Consider the following 18212-nt stretch of genomic DNA (forward strand, 5'->3'; position numbering starts at 1 on the left):
TTCAATGGCATTTCTTACAGAAAAAGAACAAACAATCCTAAAATGTGTATGGAACCACAAAAGACCCCCAACAGCCAAAAAAATCTTGAGAAATAAGAACAAAGTTGGAGGCATCACAGTTCCTGATTCCAAACTATAGTATAAAGCTATAGTAACTAACACAGTAGCCAAAATAATCATTTTTAAGTTTATGACACAGATCACGTAATGCCACTTGCAGAAGCCTCCAACTATTTTCATCTTATTCTGCTTAATATCCAAAGCCCTTGCATTCATCTCTAAGGCATGCACAGCCTGCCCTTGCTGTTTTCTGACCTTCTTTTCCTCTGTGTATTTGGCCACCATGACATCCTCAGGTCGAGCTTGCCATGCCTCCAGGGACTTTGCACCTTGCTATTCTCTCCCAGGGCCTTCACCTTCTCCAGGTCTTTGTGCAAGTGTTACTTTATCCCAGAGTTTTTCCTTGTCCACCATATTCAGAGCCCCCAAGCTAATGCTGTCTAGCCCCTTTCTTGCTTTATTTACTTCATAGCACTTATTTCCAGATGACTTCATACATAGTTTCATATTTATTTGTTTATTGTTTACGTCCCTTCATAGAATGTCCACCCCATGAGGACAGGGATTTATTGTTGTCCATTACTCTATCCCCAGTGCCTATATAAGGTGTTCAATGAACACTTGTTGAATGAATGATGAAATTGATTTCATTTTTATTTATATTTTATTTCATTCTCAAGTGATCTTATTGTATGAGTAGAGGATTTTTATTACAATTTGCTTTGAGTTTTCTCTTTTAAGCAATCAATGAATATATTATAAATGAATGGCCTTTCTTGAACATTAAATTGAAATGGTGTTAATATTTCATTGGAGGGTTAATAAAGCATCAAAATAATGGTAAAGTTTAGCATTTACTAAACAGAACATTTCATTTAACTCTTATAATACTTCTTAATGTAGGCATTTATGACTTCCATTTTAAACATGAAAAGGCAGGAAATAAGAAAAAAATAAATAATTTATCTAAGAAGTAGTCAGTAAACAGCAGAGCTGAATTCAAAGGAACGTAGAGTTTATGATCATAATGCTCCTTTATACTCCCTCTATGAGTGTGGCATCTAAATTCAGGAGGAATAATTCATTTGTAATTATGTAAGATTCAGACACTGAGATTAGCTTCTGCATACTAGAAAAAACACTGGATTGAGAGTTAAAAGACTTGAGGTTAAATACTAACAGCTATGTGACTTTGCATGGTTTATTAACCATCCTGAGATTCAGTTTTCTCAGCCTCAAACTGAGCTGCAGTATTAAAAGAATTAAATAAGAGATGTATGTGTAGAAGCTCAGTAAACTGTAAAGCATTTTACAAAGTAACTTAATTTTAGAATAATCTATAACTAATGGGTGTGTCCTGGATATAAGCTCTCTGAATTTATGGTCAAAGGTTTTCACAGTTTGGTTTAAATTCTACACAAATGGAGGGTTCTAGCCATTTATCTGGCATTTTGTGAGAACCTAAAACTATCATTAGAAGGCAAAAATCACCAAAATGCCTTGTGAGCTAAATCTACTGAAATCATGGATAATGAATTCCAACATTATCTTATTGTGCATTATCTTCTATTTTCCTTCCAGGTGGATGGCTCATACTGTTTGCCATCATGCTGAGGTTGGCGGCAGCTTGCCCTGCGTCATGTGTCATGTGCTCCAAAGACGTAACCCTCTGTCACCAGCTAACATATATAGTAGGTAATAACACCAATAACTAAAACACAATGTTCAGGGTACCAGGAAAATTCACTGTCATGCTCTTCATTGTACCGACTGCTTTCTGGGCTTTGCCTAAAGAGGCAAACTTTTAAAGAGTAAGCCTTTCTAGGACTAGAGACTTCTAATGTTATTTTACTTTCCTGTTCCTGGTGGTCTCAACCAAAACTATTTAAAGACTTGCAAAGGTACAAAGGTAGATTGTTATTACAAAAGAGTAGCACCATTTCATGCAGCTACACTTTTTTTAATAAAAGAAAAAATAGATCACTTTAATGATATGTTCATCCATACTTTGTACACATTTGAACCCTACCACTGGCTGAAAGAAATATCAATGAATCAGAAACCCGAACTGCAATTGTTCAGCATTAGTAAGACTAAGTGATGTACCAGCAAAATAGATTATTATCAAAGTGCATCTAATTTTCAAAGTCTAGTCTTTTTTTATTGGTGGTAAATGAGCTGTAGAAATGCTAACAAGATATGCTGCCTGTATTCATTACATATTGGTTGCTTAAGTCAACAATTTAATAAGACACCTTATTAACAAATTTGAGGAGAATGTGATTTACATCCTGATATATCCAAGAAGAGATAAACAAGCTATACATTGTACCACGGGAAAAATTTTCAGGAATAAGTCTGAGTTAAGATGGAGTGTTAGAAGATCATTTCTTTCGTTTCTAAAATCCTATGACTTTATGGGAATTAAGAGGTAGACGTTATTGTCATCCCTGACAGGAGAGAGACTGTTTGAAGGCTAGTTGGTTGTACACTGTTTCCAATCAGCATTGAAAATACTTAAATACCAAACTCTCACCCTCTCAGTCGGATTTCCTGACTTCACTGCATTTATTTTTTTCTGCTCAGCAATAGCTACTATCTGTAAGAAACAAATATTGCTCATTTACATTGCTGTACCTCTGTATCTTCCTTCTCATTTACAGAATGCCACAATTGTGAAGTTAGATTTCATAAACACAGAGAAGTGAATGGATGACTTGCGAATGGAGCTTCTGTCTAGTCCTAGACAAGAAGTAATTGACAGACACAATAGCGTGCTCCCTCAGAGTCTACGAATCCCTTGAGGACTGGGGATCCATAAAAACAAAACTCCCTCAACCTATCTCAACAACAATGATGAGAGGCACAAAATACTGACCTGGCCAGAATTAATAGAATTCAAATAGTTAGCAATAAATTTTAAAAAACAAAACAAAACCATGACTTAGCTTGTTCATGCTGCAGAGATGGGGGCAATTCTTCCAAAGAAGGCACTGTGAAAATCCTTTGTCTTTTACATTTATCAAAATCTCTTTGTTTCAGCCATGTGTTCTGAATTTCATAAGGGAATTGTGATTTGCTTCCCCCACGATAGATCCTGCTAATATCACCTGTAGACCTCCCAGGGACAATGGCCTCTTCCATCCTTATGACACTATCATTTGCAGTCAAAACAATTTTAGCATGATAAAGATGTGTTACAATAACTCCTGATTATAATATATCTTTATTGAGTTAAAACGCTTTGATTTCTAATGACACAGCAGTGATAGCTCTGAGGTGATTATGGTGAAGGGATTTAACAGTTGGAAGCCCTGAGTACCACCTGTCATCAAATGATGGACTTCATTGGAGGAAACAGATATTAGACAGGAAGCCAAGATGGCCCAGACTATAATGAGAACCCCACTGTCAGACCCTCAGGTTGTCTGGAGAGAATATAGATCCTTACCAAGTTGCCAACTTTTAGCCTGGAGCTAAAAAGCAGAAACCATCGCGCCTTCTCACTCCCCTCCCCCACCCCGCCCCAACCCACACCTTTATGTTTGAGAGAAAAGATAATCCACTTCACAGTATAAATATACATTGCTAGTGGAAAGCTGCAACAGGCTCAGGCTTGGCTTGGCTTTTGGGTGAATCGGTACTGGGCCAGCAAGATTGGAGCAGGTTGGTACATAGCCCCACAGACAGGAAGCCTGAAAAGCCATCTTATAAAAAAAACATCAATGACAATAATCCCAAACAATGAATTAACTTTGACATGTAAAAGTTAATTTTACATGGGTTTACATGGGAAAAGATGGGTTTATGTGTCTCAAATAAACACGTACCTCACAGCAACGAAGAATAAAAAAAAAAAAAATCCTTCATTCTGATAAAATGCCAACCTCCCCTTACACTGAGAAATCAGGGATCATTTCCATTTTGTTTATTGTTCTGACCCAGGTGATGCGGTTGCTCAGAAGGTACTCTCTGTGTTCCCCACGCTACTCTCCCCTCCCACTTGTGTGTGTGTGTGTGTGTGTCCTGCTTCTAGTCTGTGATTCTCTTCCCCACAGCAGCCCCTGTGACCACGAGAGTTTTAATCGTCACTGATGGGTCCCTCTCCTCTATCGAGAGCACAAATCTGTCCCTCTTGTTTAATCTCGCCCTGCTGTCCTTGAGCAGAAATGGCATTGCGGATGTTCGGGACGACGCCCTGCATGGCCTCTCAAAGTTGCGGACGCTGCTGCTGGAGCACAACCAAATATCCAGCGCCTCCCTCACGGATCGCACCTTCAGCAAGCTCCGCAGCCTGCGGGTGCTGGCGCTCAGCAGTAACGCTCTCCGCACCCTGCGCGGGTCCTGGTTCCGAAACACCAGGGGCCTGACCCGGCTCCAGCTCGATGGGAATCAGATCACGAATCTGACAGACAGTTCTTTTGGAGGCACGAAGCTCCACAGTCTCAGGCATCTGGATTTATCTAACAATTTTATTTCCTACATTGGGAAAGATGCCTTCCGGCCCCTGCCTCAACTTCAGGAAGTGGACCTTTCCCGAAATAGGTTGGCCCAAATGCCGGATGTTTTCACTCCAATGAAGCAGCTAATCCTTCTGAGCTTAGATAAGAACCAGTGGAGCTGCACTTGTGATCTCTACCCCCTCGCCAGGTTTTTAAGAAACTACATTAAGTCTTCTGCTCGCAAGCTCAGGAATGCCGAGGGCTTACACTGTCAGCTCTCCACCACTGCTGTGGCCAGTGCAAAGAGTGTGCTGAGGCTGTCTGAGGCCAACTGTGATTCCAAGGCTCCCAACCTCACTCTGGTTCTAAAGGACAGAAGTCCCCTCCTCCCGGGGCAGGACGTGGCCCTACTGACTGTAGTTGGCTTTGCAGGTACGCCAGGGAGAAGTGTGCCCTCCTCTCCTCCCTTCTCTTGTTCAGATTCTGGATGTACTTTCTCTGGCACATGGGGATGCGTTTCTCTGGCACATGGGGAAATTTGCCAGGGCATGTGGAAGGGGGAGGTTGTCAGTAGATGTGGGAGGATGTTAGCTGATTTGGCACAGGCTGCAAGAATTTCCTGTTGCGGAGAAGCTGTCTAACACACAGGAAAGGGCCCTGCACCAGAATGCGAGAGCTCTAGTCCCTGTCTAATTGGCACTGTGATCCTGAGTAAGTTACCTTGCTATGTAGACTTCAGTATTCTTGTCTGTAATGAGGAAATAGTGTCTATAGTTTATCGAGTGTCCGTTTGCCAAAGAGGACTGGTGCTTTCATTGAGAGACAGGGATTTAAAAAGTTCTGAGCCATAGACAGTCTCTTTCGTGAAGACACGCACATCTATGTGCCGCTCTGTGTTGTTGGGAGAATCAGTGGGCTTCACCAAGTGCACAAGGAGATGCCATTGTGACCTTCACGTGCATCCTACTCCACAGCGGGGGTGTGGCACAGCGATGAAGTGTATGAGCTCTGCCGTTGGATTGTCCAGGGTTGAGTCCTTGCTCTGCTCTTACTTCCTGTGTGACTTTGGGCAAGTTATTTGATCTCTCTCTGCCTTGGAGTCCTCCTGTTTGGGGTTTTGCACGCTAAGATTTCTGTTTTTCTAACTCTTTCAAAAATGTGGCCCGTACCTCCCCAGACCGACTAAATAGAGGATGATGATAGTCCTAGTTTAAATTTTCTATGGTGGTTTAAAAAAAATTAAACTATGCATCAGCTCGTACTCCCTGGGGGGACAGAGCCCTAGAAAGCAGTTTCCAGGCTCTCGGTCTCACATAGAAAGGTGCTGGCTCAGGTAGTAAATGGCAATCCACTGTGACTGGATGGCCATCAGCTGTGGCTAGCTGGCTGTCAGCTGAAACCAGTGAGCCATTGGCCACTAATATAACTGCTGTGGCTACGCTAGCTGAAAAATGGGGGCTAGCAAGAAGATGGGGGCTGAGCCTGCAAGCGGAGCAGTGAACGTGAGAACAGTGTGGCTAGGCCAAAAAGGCACACCCACGGAGCCATAGGTAGGGGAATCATACTACTATAGTCTCATTGGAGGCTGGATTCACACAACGTGTGACCTGCTGTCCACTTTTTCTGCCACCCGACCGACCCCTTGCTAACTGCACTCTGCCGTGCTAACTGTAATCCACGCTTGCCAGCTCAGCCACCATCTTCTTGCTAGCCCCCATTTTCTGCTAGCGTAGCCACAGCAGTTATATTAGTGGCCAATGGCTCACTGGTTACAGCTGACGGCCAACTAGCCACAGCTGATGGCAATCCAATCACAGTTGATGGCCATTTACTACCTGAGCCAACACCTTTCCATGTGAGGCCGAGGGCCTGGAAATTGCTTTCTGGGGCTCTGTCCCCACACTCCCTCTCACTGAATGAATGATATAAAGTGATATGCTTGTTGTCACTAGTGGAAGACCAAATATGCATGAGATTTCTTGAGTTATCTACTTCAATGTGTGTTTTCCCCCATGCTTGTAGTGCATGGTGAAATCCTCTATATCTGCGGTAACCATGGTGATGAGAAGTGTGTGTGTGTGTGTGTGTGTGTGTGTGTGTGTGCCTGCTTGCGCTGGGGGGAGGGGGGATTCCCCAAATCTGGAAGACCAGACACTTACAAATGGCATCCAGGATTGAACTAATATATTTTGAATATGTGCTATAAATAACTATTCCATAGAAGATTTTCAGCAAATTAATTAAATGTCAGATTTTTCAATTCTAACAGTTATAATCAGGATAGATGGAGACCAACATCAGGTCTAGACAAGGGAACTATCACTAGCAGTAATCAAACTTACTTGAAAGTCAATTCGAATCCTCTCAGAAAGATAAATTGTTTTAAAAACTGTGCAACCATGTCAGTAATTATATGTGCTAAGAAACAATTTACCATAAAAGACAAAACAATAGGGCAGCAGACAGTTTCTTCCTTAAATGTGCTTCTTAGAATACTAGTTCTAGGAGATAATTAATAGGTATTTTAATAAAAACAAACACAGATGAACATATACGCTGTCTGTAGGGGGCTTCAGATTTGGGCAATGCTGGATTAAACCGAGTGAAATAGGCTTCTTTACTGCAGCGTTTCTCATTGCTTTTCATTCCCTAATGAGCATTGTGAATCTCTACGAAGATGATATAATGTGGAGCATTTCTCAAACTTACTGACCATAAACCCTTTTTGTCACAGTGGATTTCATTGAATTATGCTTTGTAGGACATCGTTTTGGAAATATTATAATAGGGCAATTTTCAATATCTTCTAGGTATCTTTTATATCTATTTTCAAAAAAGATTTTGCTAAATTAACAACTCTGCACTAGTAAAGAGAAAGATACAAATTCCAAAAGATTCCAAAAAATTTGTCAAAAATGATAGAAAGCTTAATATACATGAATAAATTATGATAAATTCTAAATATAATTACATACCTGTTAGGTTATAGTGTGTGAAATTACCATAATAACGTGTCTTTCATTGAGTAATTGTTAAAGATACTGTTTTTAAAAGATACTCTTCTTTTAAAAAACTTTGACTTTCGATATCAAAGTACTGCATTAAGATTCTACTCCTGAACTAAAAGTATAGTCACTTATCTATACCTCTAGATTGTGGCAAAAATACTTAGAACTATAATTTGGCCTCTGATTCCCTTTCTTCTTCAGCTATAGATAAATCATCACAATTCAAAGAAATATAAATAATCATATTCAGTTAATTTAAAACTAATATGTGGTTATTTGGCACCAAACACTGACATCTTGACACTTTTTATTCTGTGACATGATGTATAAAAAGAGAAAGTTTTCATTGAAGCTGTAATGTGTTTTTAATAGTTCACTGAGAGCTTATCATTGATTTTGCTTTTTATTTTGTTTAGTTTTTCCAACTCAGATAGATTGTCAGAACACTTTTTTTAAAAATAGCAACAATGCCCATGGCAATGAAAATCCAACCATCTTCCTAATAGCACGTTCAGTCTGCCTACAAGCTTCATTTGCTGCTTTTACTCTCTGCACAAATGGAAAATGACCATACTTGACTGGTAATGCGATACAGACAGACCTCTAGCATCGACAGCAGGAGAGTGAGTGGTTCCTTGCCGATTAGACACAATAAGAGGAGCAACTTTATCCTATAATCAGATTATGCCTGCTCATATTTTCAATGGCTGATGCATGTATTTAAGAACATTTAGGTGTTTCTTTATTTTATGGTTTGGTTTAGTACCTACATTGGACATACAAAGTAGTCTCTTAATGATTTGTTTTTTTGGATTCCCCCCCCACCCATCAGCTGAGTGTTCTAGGACCTATTATTAGGGCAATAGAAAACCCAAGGCACAGAAGCAACAATCATAACCATCAACCACAATGACCACTCATTTACCTTACTGTATCAAAATATTGTATTAAAATGTCACATACAATATGCCATTTAATCTCTGAGTGGTATTAATTATCCCCATTTGACTGTGGAGGAAAAATAAGGCTCAGGGAGGTTAGAAAACTTGCCCAAGTAAAGTATCAGAACAGAGTTTTGGATCCTGTTTTCTTACTCCATGTAAGAGATATAGAATGTTTCTAAAATTTCATTGTTTTTAATGTTTTTAACATTTAAAAACTAAATCCCTTGTTTGGAATAACTCAAACTCTAAGATCTGGCAATAAAAATATTCTGATCTAATTCTTGCCATTACTTTTTAAAAATGTTGTGTCGTTAGTATAAATTAAATTATTTCAACAGGTTATAATACTCTCCACGAGTGTATTATTGTAAAATAAAGGCAAAAGGGACTTATAAGACTTCATGATCTAGTAAACCACAAAAAGTTTGGAGGATTTTACCAAAAACTGCCATTCTTTTTGATTAATCTTCATCTTTAACAGAAAAATGAAACAACCATGCCTGACATCTTCCCTGTTGTTTCAAGTTTAAAAAAGATCATCACATTTTCATTAAAGGTGTTTACAGTGGAGAGAACCAGCCATGATACAGTCAACCAATGAGACTAGAATGCTGATATCATCTCATTCACACCTCATATCATTCATTCATCTGGAAATATCCTTATTTCCAAAGTCAGGGAACTGAGTTCTCTGGGGGAACTGACTTGCCCAAGGTCACACAGCTAGTTCTAGGCAGAGCTGGACTTAGAACAGTGAGTTCCAAACTCAGTTGATATTGACACCATGCCTTCCTGATCACCAACCTGGGGATTTGTAGGATTAGACCACTCAGTGCTTTTCACTACTAGAATTCATAAACAGAATTCCTTGTTTATTTAAGAATATTCAATAAACATTTCTGCAGTGCCTCTTCTGTGCCAGTGTTGTAAGCATTGGACATATGATGTTGAAGAAAATAGAAAAAGTCCATTTTCTCACAGTGCTTAACTCTAGTTAGGAAAGGACAGCCAGTGAGCAAGAAAATGAATAAGTGAACAGAATAGTTTTATACTTTTATAAGTGCTAAAGGAAAAAAGAAATCACTATAATAGAGAGGGAGTTGAGGTATAACTCAGAGACTTTGGTTTGAACTTCGAGGTGGTTGATGATGCCATTTGTGGAGACGGGAAACAATGAAGGAGAAACAGGTTAGACTATGCACTTGAATTTGAGAAACACTCCTCTTCACAATTTTAGTCAGAGGATAAGCTATACCTATATACTAGAACATGAAATGACAGTACCAGGCGGTCTAAAATAAGATGTCAATCATTTTGTTGTGGAAGTTAATCAGGGAGTCATCTTTGCAAGATTAAAAAGAAAGACAAAGGTATCAAGAAATTTGGAGATGATGATTTAGATTTTAAAGAGTAAATAAAATGCAAATAAGCAGAGACAGGAGAAAATATTACAAGCGTCACTAAGAGCATACACAAAGACTTAGAAGTACATTTTGAGTGTAATGAATTAAAGAGTTTGAAATCTAGTGTTTGAATGTGGAAACTAATGAAGCATAAGGCTAGGAAGGGAGGTCATGTCCAGATTGCACCAAGTCTTAAATGTCAAGGAGTTTGGCCTTTATGCTAATAGTAAGCCAAGGACATTTGCTGAGCTAGGGGGTGAATCTATGGGGATGCTTAAAACATGGCAATATCATGTGGAATCAATTTTTCTTTTTGAGGAGGATGTTATGGCATATGAAAATTTTAGGGTATATGCTAAATGTGAACTGTTTTAGGGACTGACTATGGGATTAAGAAATAGGAAATTTGGAATTAGCCTGGTTTCCCACAGGTTGGAAAATAACTTTAATGCAGGGATTATTTTATCTTGAGTGAATTTCAGTCCGTGAAAAAAATCTTTTTTGTACCAAAGATGGTATTGTTTCTTATCATTTTTAACAGATACAAAGAAAGACCCAAATTAGAAAACAGAACACTGTCAATAATACTGCCTCTGTCTGAACGGATATTCTTCCACATGGTGGTAAACCTCCCACCTTTTCTGATACTCGTTAAGCCATTAACCTTGATATTTGTGGAGCTCGCATTTGGTGGTTTATATGTGTCTTCCTATGATGTTATCTTTTAATAGTCTCTCTATTTGTCACAGGAGCTGTTGGTCTCACTTGCCTAGGTTTAGTTGTTTTTAACTGGAAACTCCAACAAGGCAAAGTAAATGAACAATCAGAAAACCTTTGTTGCAGAACCTTCGGTGAATCCCTGTGTGCTCACGAGGCAAGAAATTACCAAGCTAAGGGCTACTGTAACTGCCACTTAACTCAGGAGAACAAGACAAAGGTCATGTCCATGGTGGGGTCCAGAAAGGAAATGCCACCTTTACCGGAAGACAGCCAGCAAGCAGCACAGGCCTCTGAGTCCACAGCCCTTGACAGATCATTTAGAAACCTGAAAGGGAAGGAGCACAGGGCAGACAGCTCTGTCTTCTGCCTTGGTGGCGGATTGCTGCAGTCTGGATGTTCAGAGCCCCCTGGGAATTCCACAGCTTTTAACGAAGCGGGCTTACTTACAAGATATTGTCCAAAGCGAGTTGAAAAGCTAAGGAATCTTATGTCTGGGGAAATCCAACCTCAAAATGTGCCACAGCATGTAACGAGAACAACAGGTGAGTGGTCTTGTTTTAGAAAATCCCACTGTGTTTAAATCCCTCTGAAGGAGGTAGCCTCTTAATTTCCTCAACAGGAGAATATCCTAAATATCATTGTAGCACCAGTATATTCCTTTTCTAAAGATGCTGAACATGTGTGTGTGTGTGTGCGCTCGTGTGTGCGCTCGTGTGTGTGTGTGTGTGTGTGTGTGTGTGTGTGTGTTTGGGGTGAGGTGCAGATGGAGACTTCCTACCCTCAACCCTCAGGAGCTGAGAGTACACCTTGTGCCTGTTAGAAAGTAAATGTTGTGACCCAATACCTAGCAATGTTAAAAAAAAAAAAAAGGAACCCTTTTAAATAGCATTAGTGTACTGTGAAGATTTATGGGAGGCTGAATATCGGCTTCCATTCCAACATCCTTTGAGCTCTAATGCCAATTCTGCAGTAAGCAACCTTCCCAGAGCATGACATGTTAGAAGAATGGGTCTTCTAATGCTAGTGATTCATTTCAGGAGTGATGTCAAGACACATACTTTGCTTGCTGAGCTGTCAGGGATGATAGCTTCCCAGTCCAGGGAAAGCCAGGACTTAATTCATTGTCCCATGTTGGGAGCCAAGTGAATCTGGCCGTGACATCTTCCCACTGTACATGGGCAATGTCAATATTTAGGTGGAGGCAATGAATTACATGTCTTCCTTTTTCTTCCTGAATAGTAAGGCGATGCTTTCAGGTTCAGCAGTGAAAACTTTGACAGCTGCTCTGTAAAGAGATTCCTGTCATTTATTTGAATTGGTTTACAACAAGCAAAGCTTTCTCACAAAATATGAATGACAGGTACTGCACCAAGAAATTCTTATCATGGGAATCTGGTCCTAAGGGTGGGTTTGCAGACAACTGGAAAAGAATGCAACTGTATGTTATTTCACATGTAGCATAAGGCAGGATGTAAGTTTATGCCATTGCATTCTCAGATTCCAGTTCTTACCAGTTTTGGGGGACTGATGATTTGACTCAAGAGAGGCTGAGGAAAGAAACATCTGCCACAGAAAACAGAGCTGAATGGTTTTATTTTATAAATACATAAGCACTTAGCCTTTCAATAGAATCATATCTTAGGCAGATGTTTTAGTTTAGCTTTGTTCAATGCCTTAACTTCTCTGTGGGAAACCCCTACACTGAAGGGAATATGGTCTCTTCATCACTTAAAACCCACTTCCTTGTGACACAAAGAAAACACTGGTTGGTCAAATGCATACAATTACTTTCAAGAAACACGTGAAATTCTGCTACATGCCAGGCATTGTACTGGAGCTGGAGAGGACAGGTATTTGAGGAGAAAACAATCAAGGCCACACCTGCTCCAGAACAGACATCAGGAAGAGGCATTATCACTCTGATTCTGCTTTCTAACTGGGAAGCACAGACTCAGTATTTCAGGGGTAGAGGAGACTTTAGAAATGATCTAGTCAAATTGTTCTTCATATTTATCTCTAAGTCAGAAAACTCTGTTAGAATCTAATAAAGGCCATACATTCTTTCCCTAGAATAATTTTATGCCCACATAAATTTTATACCCACATAAAGTTATATCCACATAAAGTTCCCATCTAGTCTAATCTTCTGATATCCAGAGAGTAACTGGCTTCTCAAGGTCACTCAGAAAGTTGAAGGCAGATCTTAGAATTAGAAGCTAGTCCAGGGTTTACCTCACCTCTTCCTTTCTATCATTGAACAGAAACACTTCTTTCTTCCTCTGGATAGATCAAACAATTTCACAAAACAAGAGAAAATGCACCGATCAGATATAATTCTAAACTTAATATGAACTGTGCTTAAGTGGGTAAGGTTTTGTGTCAGACAGACCTGGGTTAAGTTTTGTCCATATCATTTAGCTGACATGTGACTGGGGGAAAACGTTCAACCTCTCTAAGCTTGTTTCTTCATCTAAAGGTGATAGGATAATAGGACTTGTCCAATAGGACAAACTGCCAAATGGATCAGGTCCAAGGATCAGGACTTTCGTGAATATTCAATGAGATAATGAATGTAAAATATTTAGCACAATGCCTGGCTCTTAGTATATGCTCAATTAATGGCAGATATTATTATTACTTTTGTCATTAATATTATTTAAAATGTATCATTAACCTGCATCATGTAAAGGTCCCAGACAGAGATTCTTGCAACACAGACCAGGCTGTATTCCAAAATACTTATTCATTTAACAAATATTTAATGAATACTGTATTAAGTGATGGGACATAAAATAGATATGGTGTCTGCTTTGATGGAACGAGCCAATAGTATCACAAGTAGTTTTCTTTCGTTGTTGACATTATTCTCTACTTGAAACTTGAACGCTACTCAATATTGTATCATGTTCTTCCTAATATTTAGTTCCCAATAGAAAATGAATGCCATAGAAAATTACTATAGCTATTTGAAAAGGATTTAAGTATTATTCGTACTTAAAGCTCACCTAACCGACAACTAATCAAAAGATGTACAACTCAGAACATTTTTATTTCTAATTCCATACCTTTTAATTCAGCATTCACAACTGATTAAAATGTGGCCAAAAAGAAAGGCATCGCAAACATGTCCATTGTGGATTTGGAAAAATTAGGAAATATTCAGGAATTCCCATAAGTAGAGGAGTCATTTTTGTACCTTTCATAAGGTTTCTAAGCATATGTTTGGTTAGGATAATAAAACTGCTCAGTGTTAAATTCCTGCATTTATTTTTCTGCAGATATCAGCAGTGACACATTTAGTGGAAGATATGCAACATCTGCGTCAGCCTTGGCAAGAGGGAGTCTTGAAAAGCATTTAAGAAATGAATCATGGCAACCTCCAATAGAAAAAGAAGACAATGGCTTACAACCTCACAGGCAGAAACATTTTATTACAAGCTCTACATCCAAGTCTTGTGAGCCCCAGGAATACCCTGTACAAAAGATCCTACAAAAACATAGATCAAAACACGAAGATCCTTGTGGACTGTTAAAACACAGCAGCCCTAGGTATTTTCAGCCAAACAATTCTCTTATCTGTAAATATGTGCCCTATGATCAATTTCGAGATTATGGGAAAGAAAAGAAGCCAAATCGTCGAGAACATTCAAAGCTCGAGAAAGAGCAAATCCAAATTTACAGTGCAATAGAAAAATTCCTTATGAGTGAGGACAACATGGAGTTATCAACAAATATCAAGAAAACATATTCCCCTAAGAAGGTTAGCTTCCATGATCCTGATTTAATTGAAAAAAATAGGTTGGTGATGTCATCCAAAACATCAACCCATTGGAAACAGCAGAAAAATCAAAGTAACCATCTGACCAACTTGAATTTCAAAAAATGTAGCAATCCTTGGGAGAGAAACAAAGGAGGAAAATGGCCTACTGATCCACAGAATGTGAAAAGAAAGAGAACCATTCAATCTGACCTCAAAGGGAAAATGAAAAAACAAAATTTAAGGATAAAATTAAATTTACACCCTTTTAGAAAAATCAGAGTCCATCCAGAAAAATCCTTGCGGGAACTCCCAAAGAAGTACAAACAAGTATCATTACCTCCTAATGAATCATCCAAACCTTCCGAGAAAGAAGCCAAACTAAACCTCCTGTCCTCTGCAGATTTTCCCCAACAGCCAGAGAGTAACAACTATGTTACACTCACTTCAAAGGGGATACCTTTCAAACATGCCCCCCAACAGACCCCATATTACAAAAAACGCACAAAAAAGGCTCCTCTGTTCCATGCTAACAAGTTATCTGGAGTCAGCCAGAGCTCTATGGAAGGCAGCTGTCAGCCTGCTGGTCACATTCCCAATGCAAACCCAGCAACACCCCCTGGGCTCACACCTATCAGAGCTGAACACAGGAACTTACTCTCTCAATTCTCAGCTGAGCAAATGCAAGGGGCAACTCACCTCACATTGGAAGTTCCTGGATATTTACCAGCTTCTTGGAAAAATACAGGAAGTGATGTTTTAGCATCCTGCCATTCCAGGGGCGCTACTGACTGGCAGACAACAGAGCCCACTGAGCTTATGGAGCAGGACATATCAAAAACCAGTGGGTTAAACCAGTTTTCTTTGTCCTTGGAAAATCAAACACAGCTTGTGGGTGTCCACAAGACTGACACCTACAAGGAACATATTTTAGATCGAAATCAAACATTACAACAGGCAGAACAATGCTCAAGTAATGAACAACCTGGAAACAAAGAAAAAACATTAATGACAAAACCCCAAATACCACATTGGGTTATGGAAAGTTATGTTATGGATGAGGGAAATCATGTAGAAAAAAATCTTTCTGAAACAGAAAATTGTGATTCCTCTCTCATTCCTCAGACACAATCCAAGGGCAACCTAACATTTATGAAGACAAATTCCATCCCATACCAAAATAGAATAGGACTTCCCAAGGATATCAGTACTTCTCTTAGTACTCAAACCATTTGGCATCTAACCAACGGTAGTGAAAAAGGAACTGACAGCACAAGTGCATTGCCCAGAGGTGATGGCACTGAAGCACTGGAGATTAAAATAGTAGGGAAAGAGGAGAAAAAAATGCCAGATGAAAGCAAGGCAAATTCTGGTGTGTTAATTCAAACCCGACAGATGACCTTAAGAGGAGACACAAAAGATAAGCAGCAAACTTGGGAAAATGGAAAAAGTAAAAAAATTACATTACATGATTCAAGTTCTGTTGAGGTGACTATTACAGCTGAGGATTTGAATATCACGAGTTCCCATGAAAACGAAAATAGACTACCTCCTAGTGAAGTAGATCTTCAAATGAATAGTAACACGCATGATTTGAGAAAAGCTCAAAATATTCAACCAGATAAAGGTAGCAGTGTACATAAAGAAGGCACAGTGACAGTGGTGACACATGAAGCACTGTCCCTCTTACCACAGTTAAAAGACATTAGTTTTGAGGCCGAAAATGAAGTGCCTTTAATTCCTAGAAGAATAAATGAAGCTGAAAACTCTGCTCCCAAACCTACGCTATATCCACCATCGGCTGCATATGCTAATGTATCACCTTTAGAGGCAGAACAAAGTGAACAAAATAACTCAAATAATAATCATTTTCTACCTTAGCTTTCTTCAAAAGGACACACAAACAACCCCTACCTTTTGCATGCATTTCAAATGCATGATCTGGGAGGAAAAATCCTCGGTAACTCTTTGTTATCAATGAAGTAAAAGTACATGGTTGAATACAATGCGAAAATCAGTGATAGAGATATAAGATATGTTTGACACAATTAATTGAGTTTTCTTCTCTAAGGAATGGGAAAATGAGAAAGAAAAGTTTTGCCTAGTCCTGAAAAAGAAAGCCAATTTTTTAAAAAAGCTTTAAGCAAATGAAAGATTAAAGAAGAAAAAAAGATTTACACTTGATGTTTATTTTATAGAAATTACTATACACATCTCAATTAGTGGTATTACAATGTTGCTTTCTACACAGATGATTATATATTCATATGTGTGCCTGATCTGCTTTCCTAATTATGGTATGAAAATAAAAATTGAGCTTTGCTTGTTAACTGTAGTCTAGCTGATATGCATACTGGTATATTTTAACCATTTGTGATTGTTCTGTTGACAATTATGCTAGATCATAAGTAGAAGTTTTTAAAACCTGTTAATTTTCTAAGAGAAAAAAAAATAAAGATTTCTGTAAAATCCTATAAATCCACTAGGTGGAGATCTCGGCTTCAATCATTTCAGAAGAACAAATGGGGCTTTAAAATCAACACAATGGATACTGAACAAAAGGAATTTTAACAAGCTTTACTGCCAATTGTTATTAAGTTAAGATTTTGAAAACTAAATAACCCATTAGCATGTAAGCTTTCAAGGTTTGATCCCTTGAGTTTAGCATGCCACTATTGTTTGGTGTGGGTACTCCTTGTGCACAGAAATTAAATGTGCTTATACATATTAGATTTAAAAGGAATAACAGAATAAGCATCTCTCATTGAACACCATACTTATTTGAAAGATAGAGGTATACTCAAACAATTTTATTATTAATATCCCAGTGAACTGTTGAGACATACGATCATGGTATAGGATAATATTTCTCATATCCTAGTGGGGGAAAAAGAAGGCTGCAAAGGCAATAAACTTCCTTTTCCCCTGTTTCTATATCTTTCCAGGTCTCTGTATCTATAAATCTATATTTGGCAATATTATAAAGCTTAAAAGACTGTTAAAACAATGTAAATATCGCTTACATGCCCCACCTATCTTCTGTTTTCTTTCCTATTCAAAACTGCCAGCAAATGATGTAACGTTCTTATTTTGAAAATCCCCAATCTTATTACCTCTCTTCTTTCCTTTTTTCCCCTGGATTCAAAATTTGCTTGCTTCTAACTTCAACTCCTCTCCTCTCTATTTTTGTGCAGTCTCTGCTTGAGCTTAATTCCCATGCCATCTGTCTGCCTCCCCTGATCCCACTTCATTTTCTTAAGTACGTTTAAGGTGAGAGGAGCACCTATGCCAACTTCTTGCACAATAACTTTATTCTAACTGACAGCTCCTCAGTTTTGCAGATCAGGTCACTTTTTTTGTCTTGGTAGCTTCCCTTCTTTTTCCTTTTCCAATGTTTTCAGCACCTTCAGCTTACTGCAGAGCCCTTGGTTGTGTTCTCTCACTGCCAGCAGTATCGCTGACATCAAAGAGCCTACTGAGTGCTCTGGTCACTAGCTGCCTCTCAGAAGGCAGGGATGACAGTTCTCCTGGACTCTTCTCTCTTCCATTTCCTGAATCCAGTCTTTGACCTGCTTGTGATGTTATGTTTCCTTTGAAGTAGTTCTCAGGTTTACCCCTACTTCTGAATCCCCATGGTAACCACTGTAGTTGTTGAGTTGTAATCAACTGGATTACTGCAATGGCAGCCCAGCTGGATGCTCTGACTTCAGTGTGTTTTACTTCTGTTTCAGCCCACTAGCTCTCTGTCTTCACTGGGCACAGATTACCTGGGGTGCTCGTTAAAATGCAAAGTCCCAGGTTCCATTCCAGAGATTTTGATTCAGTAGATTTGGAACAGGGTCCCAGAATCTTTGTTTTAACAAACATTCAAGGGTAAT

General features: G+C 39.0%; 2 protein-coding genes across 10 annotated transcripts in view; one reads left to right on the top strand and one right to left on the bottom strand.

The window, feature by feature from the left end:
- The window catches only part of LOC308501229 (serine/threonine-protein kinase TNNI3K), a 315419-nt gene that overhangs the window by 94146 nt on the left and 203061 nt on the right, over window positions 1–18212 (bottom strand). The gene's annotated exons all lie outside the window — the stretch shown is intronic.
- LRRC53 (leucine rich repeat containing 53) lies at window positions 1668–16215 on the top strand (the record flags this gene model as incomplete). The annotated part of the gene is made up of 4 exons (XM_081056422.1): window positions 1668–1755; window positions 4119–4934; window positions 10607–11119; window positions 13856–16215. 4 exons carry the CDS (start codon window positions 1668–1670, stop codon window positions 16213–16215), a joined length of 3777 nt encoding a protein of 1258 aa, XP_080912548.1.

The sequence above is a fragment of the Rhinolophus hipposideros genome, assembly GCF_964194185.1.
Source record: "Rhinolophus hipposideros genome assembly, chromosome: 8".
Taxonomy (NCBI): Eukaryota; Metazoa; Chordata; class Mammalia; order Chiroptera; family Rhinolophidae; genus Rhinolophus; species Rhinolophus hipposideros.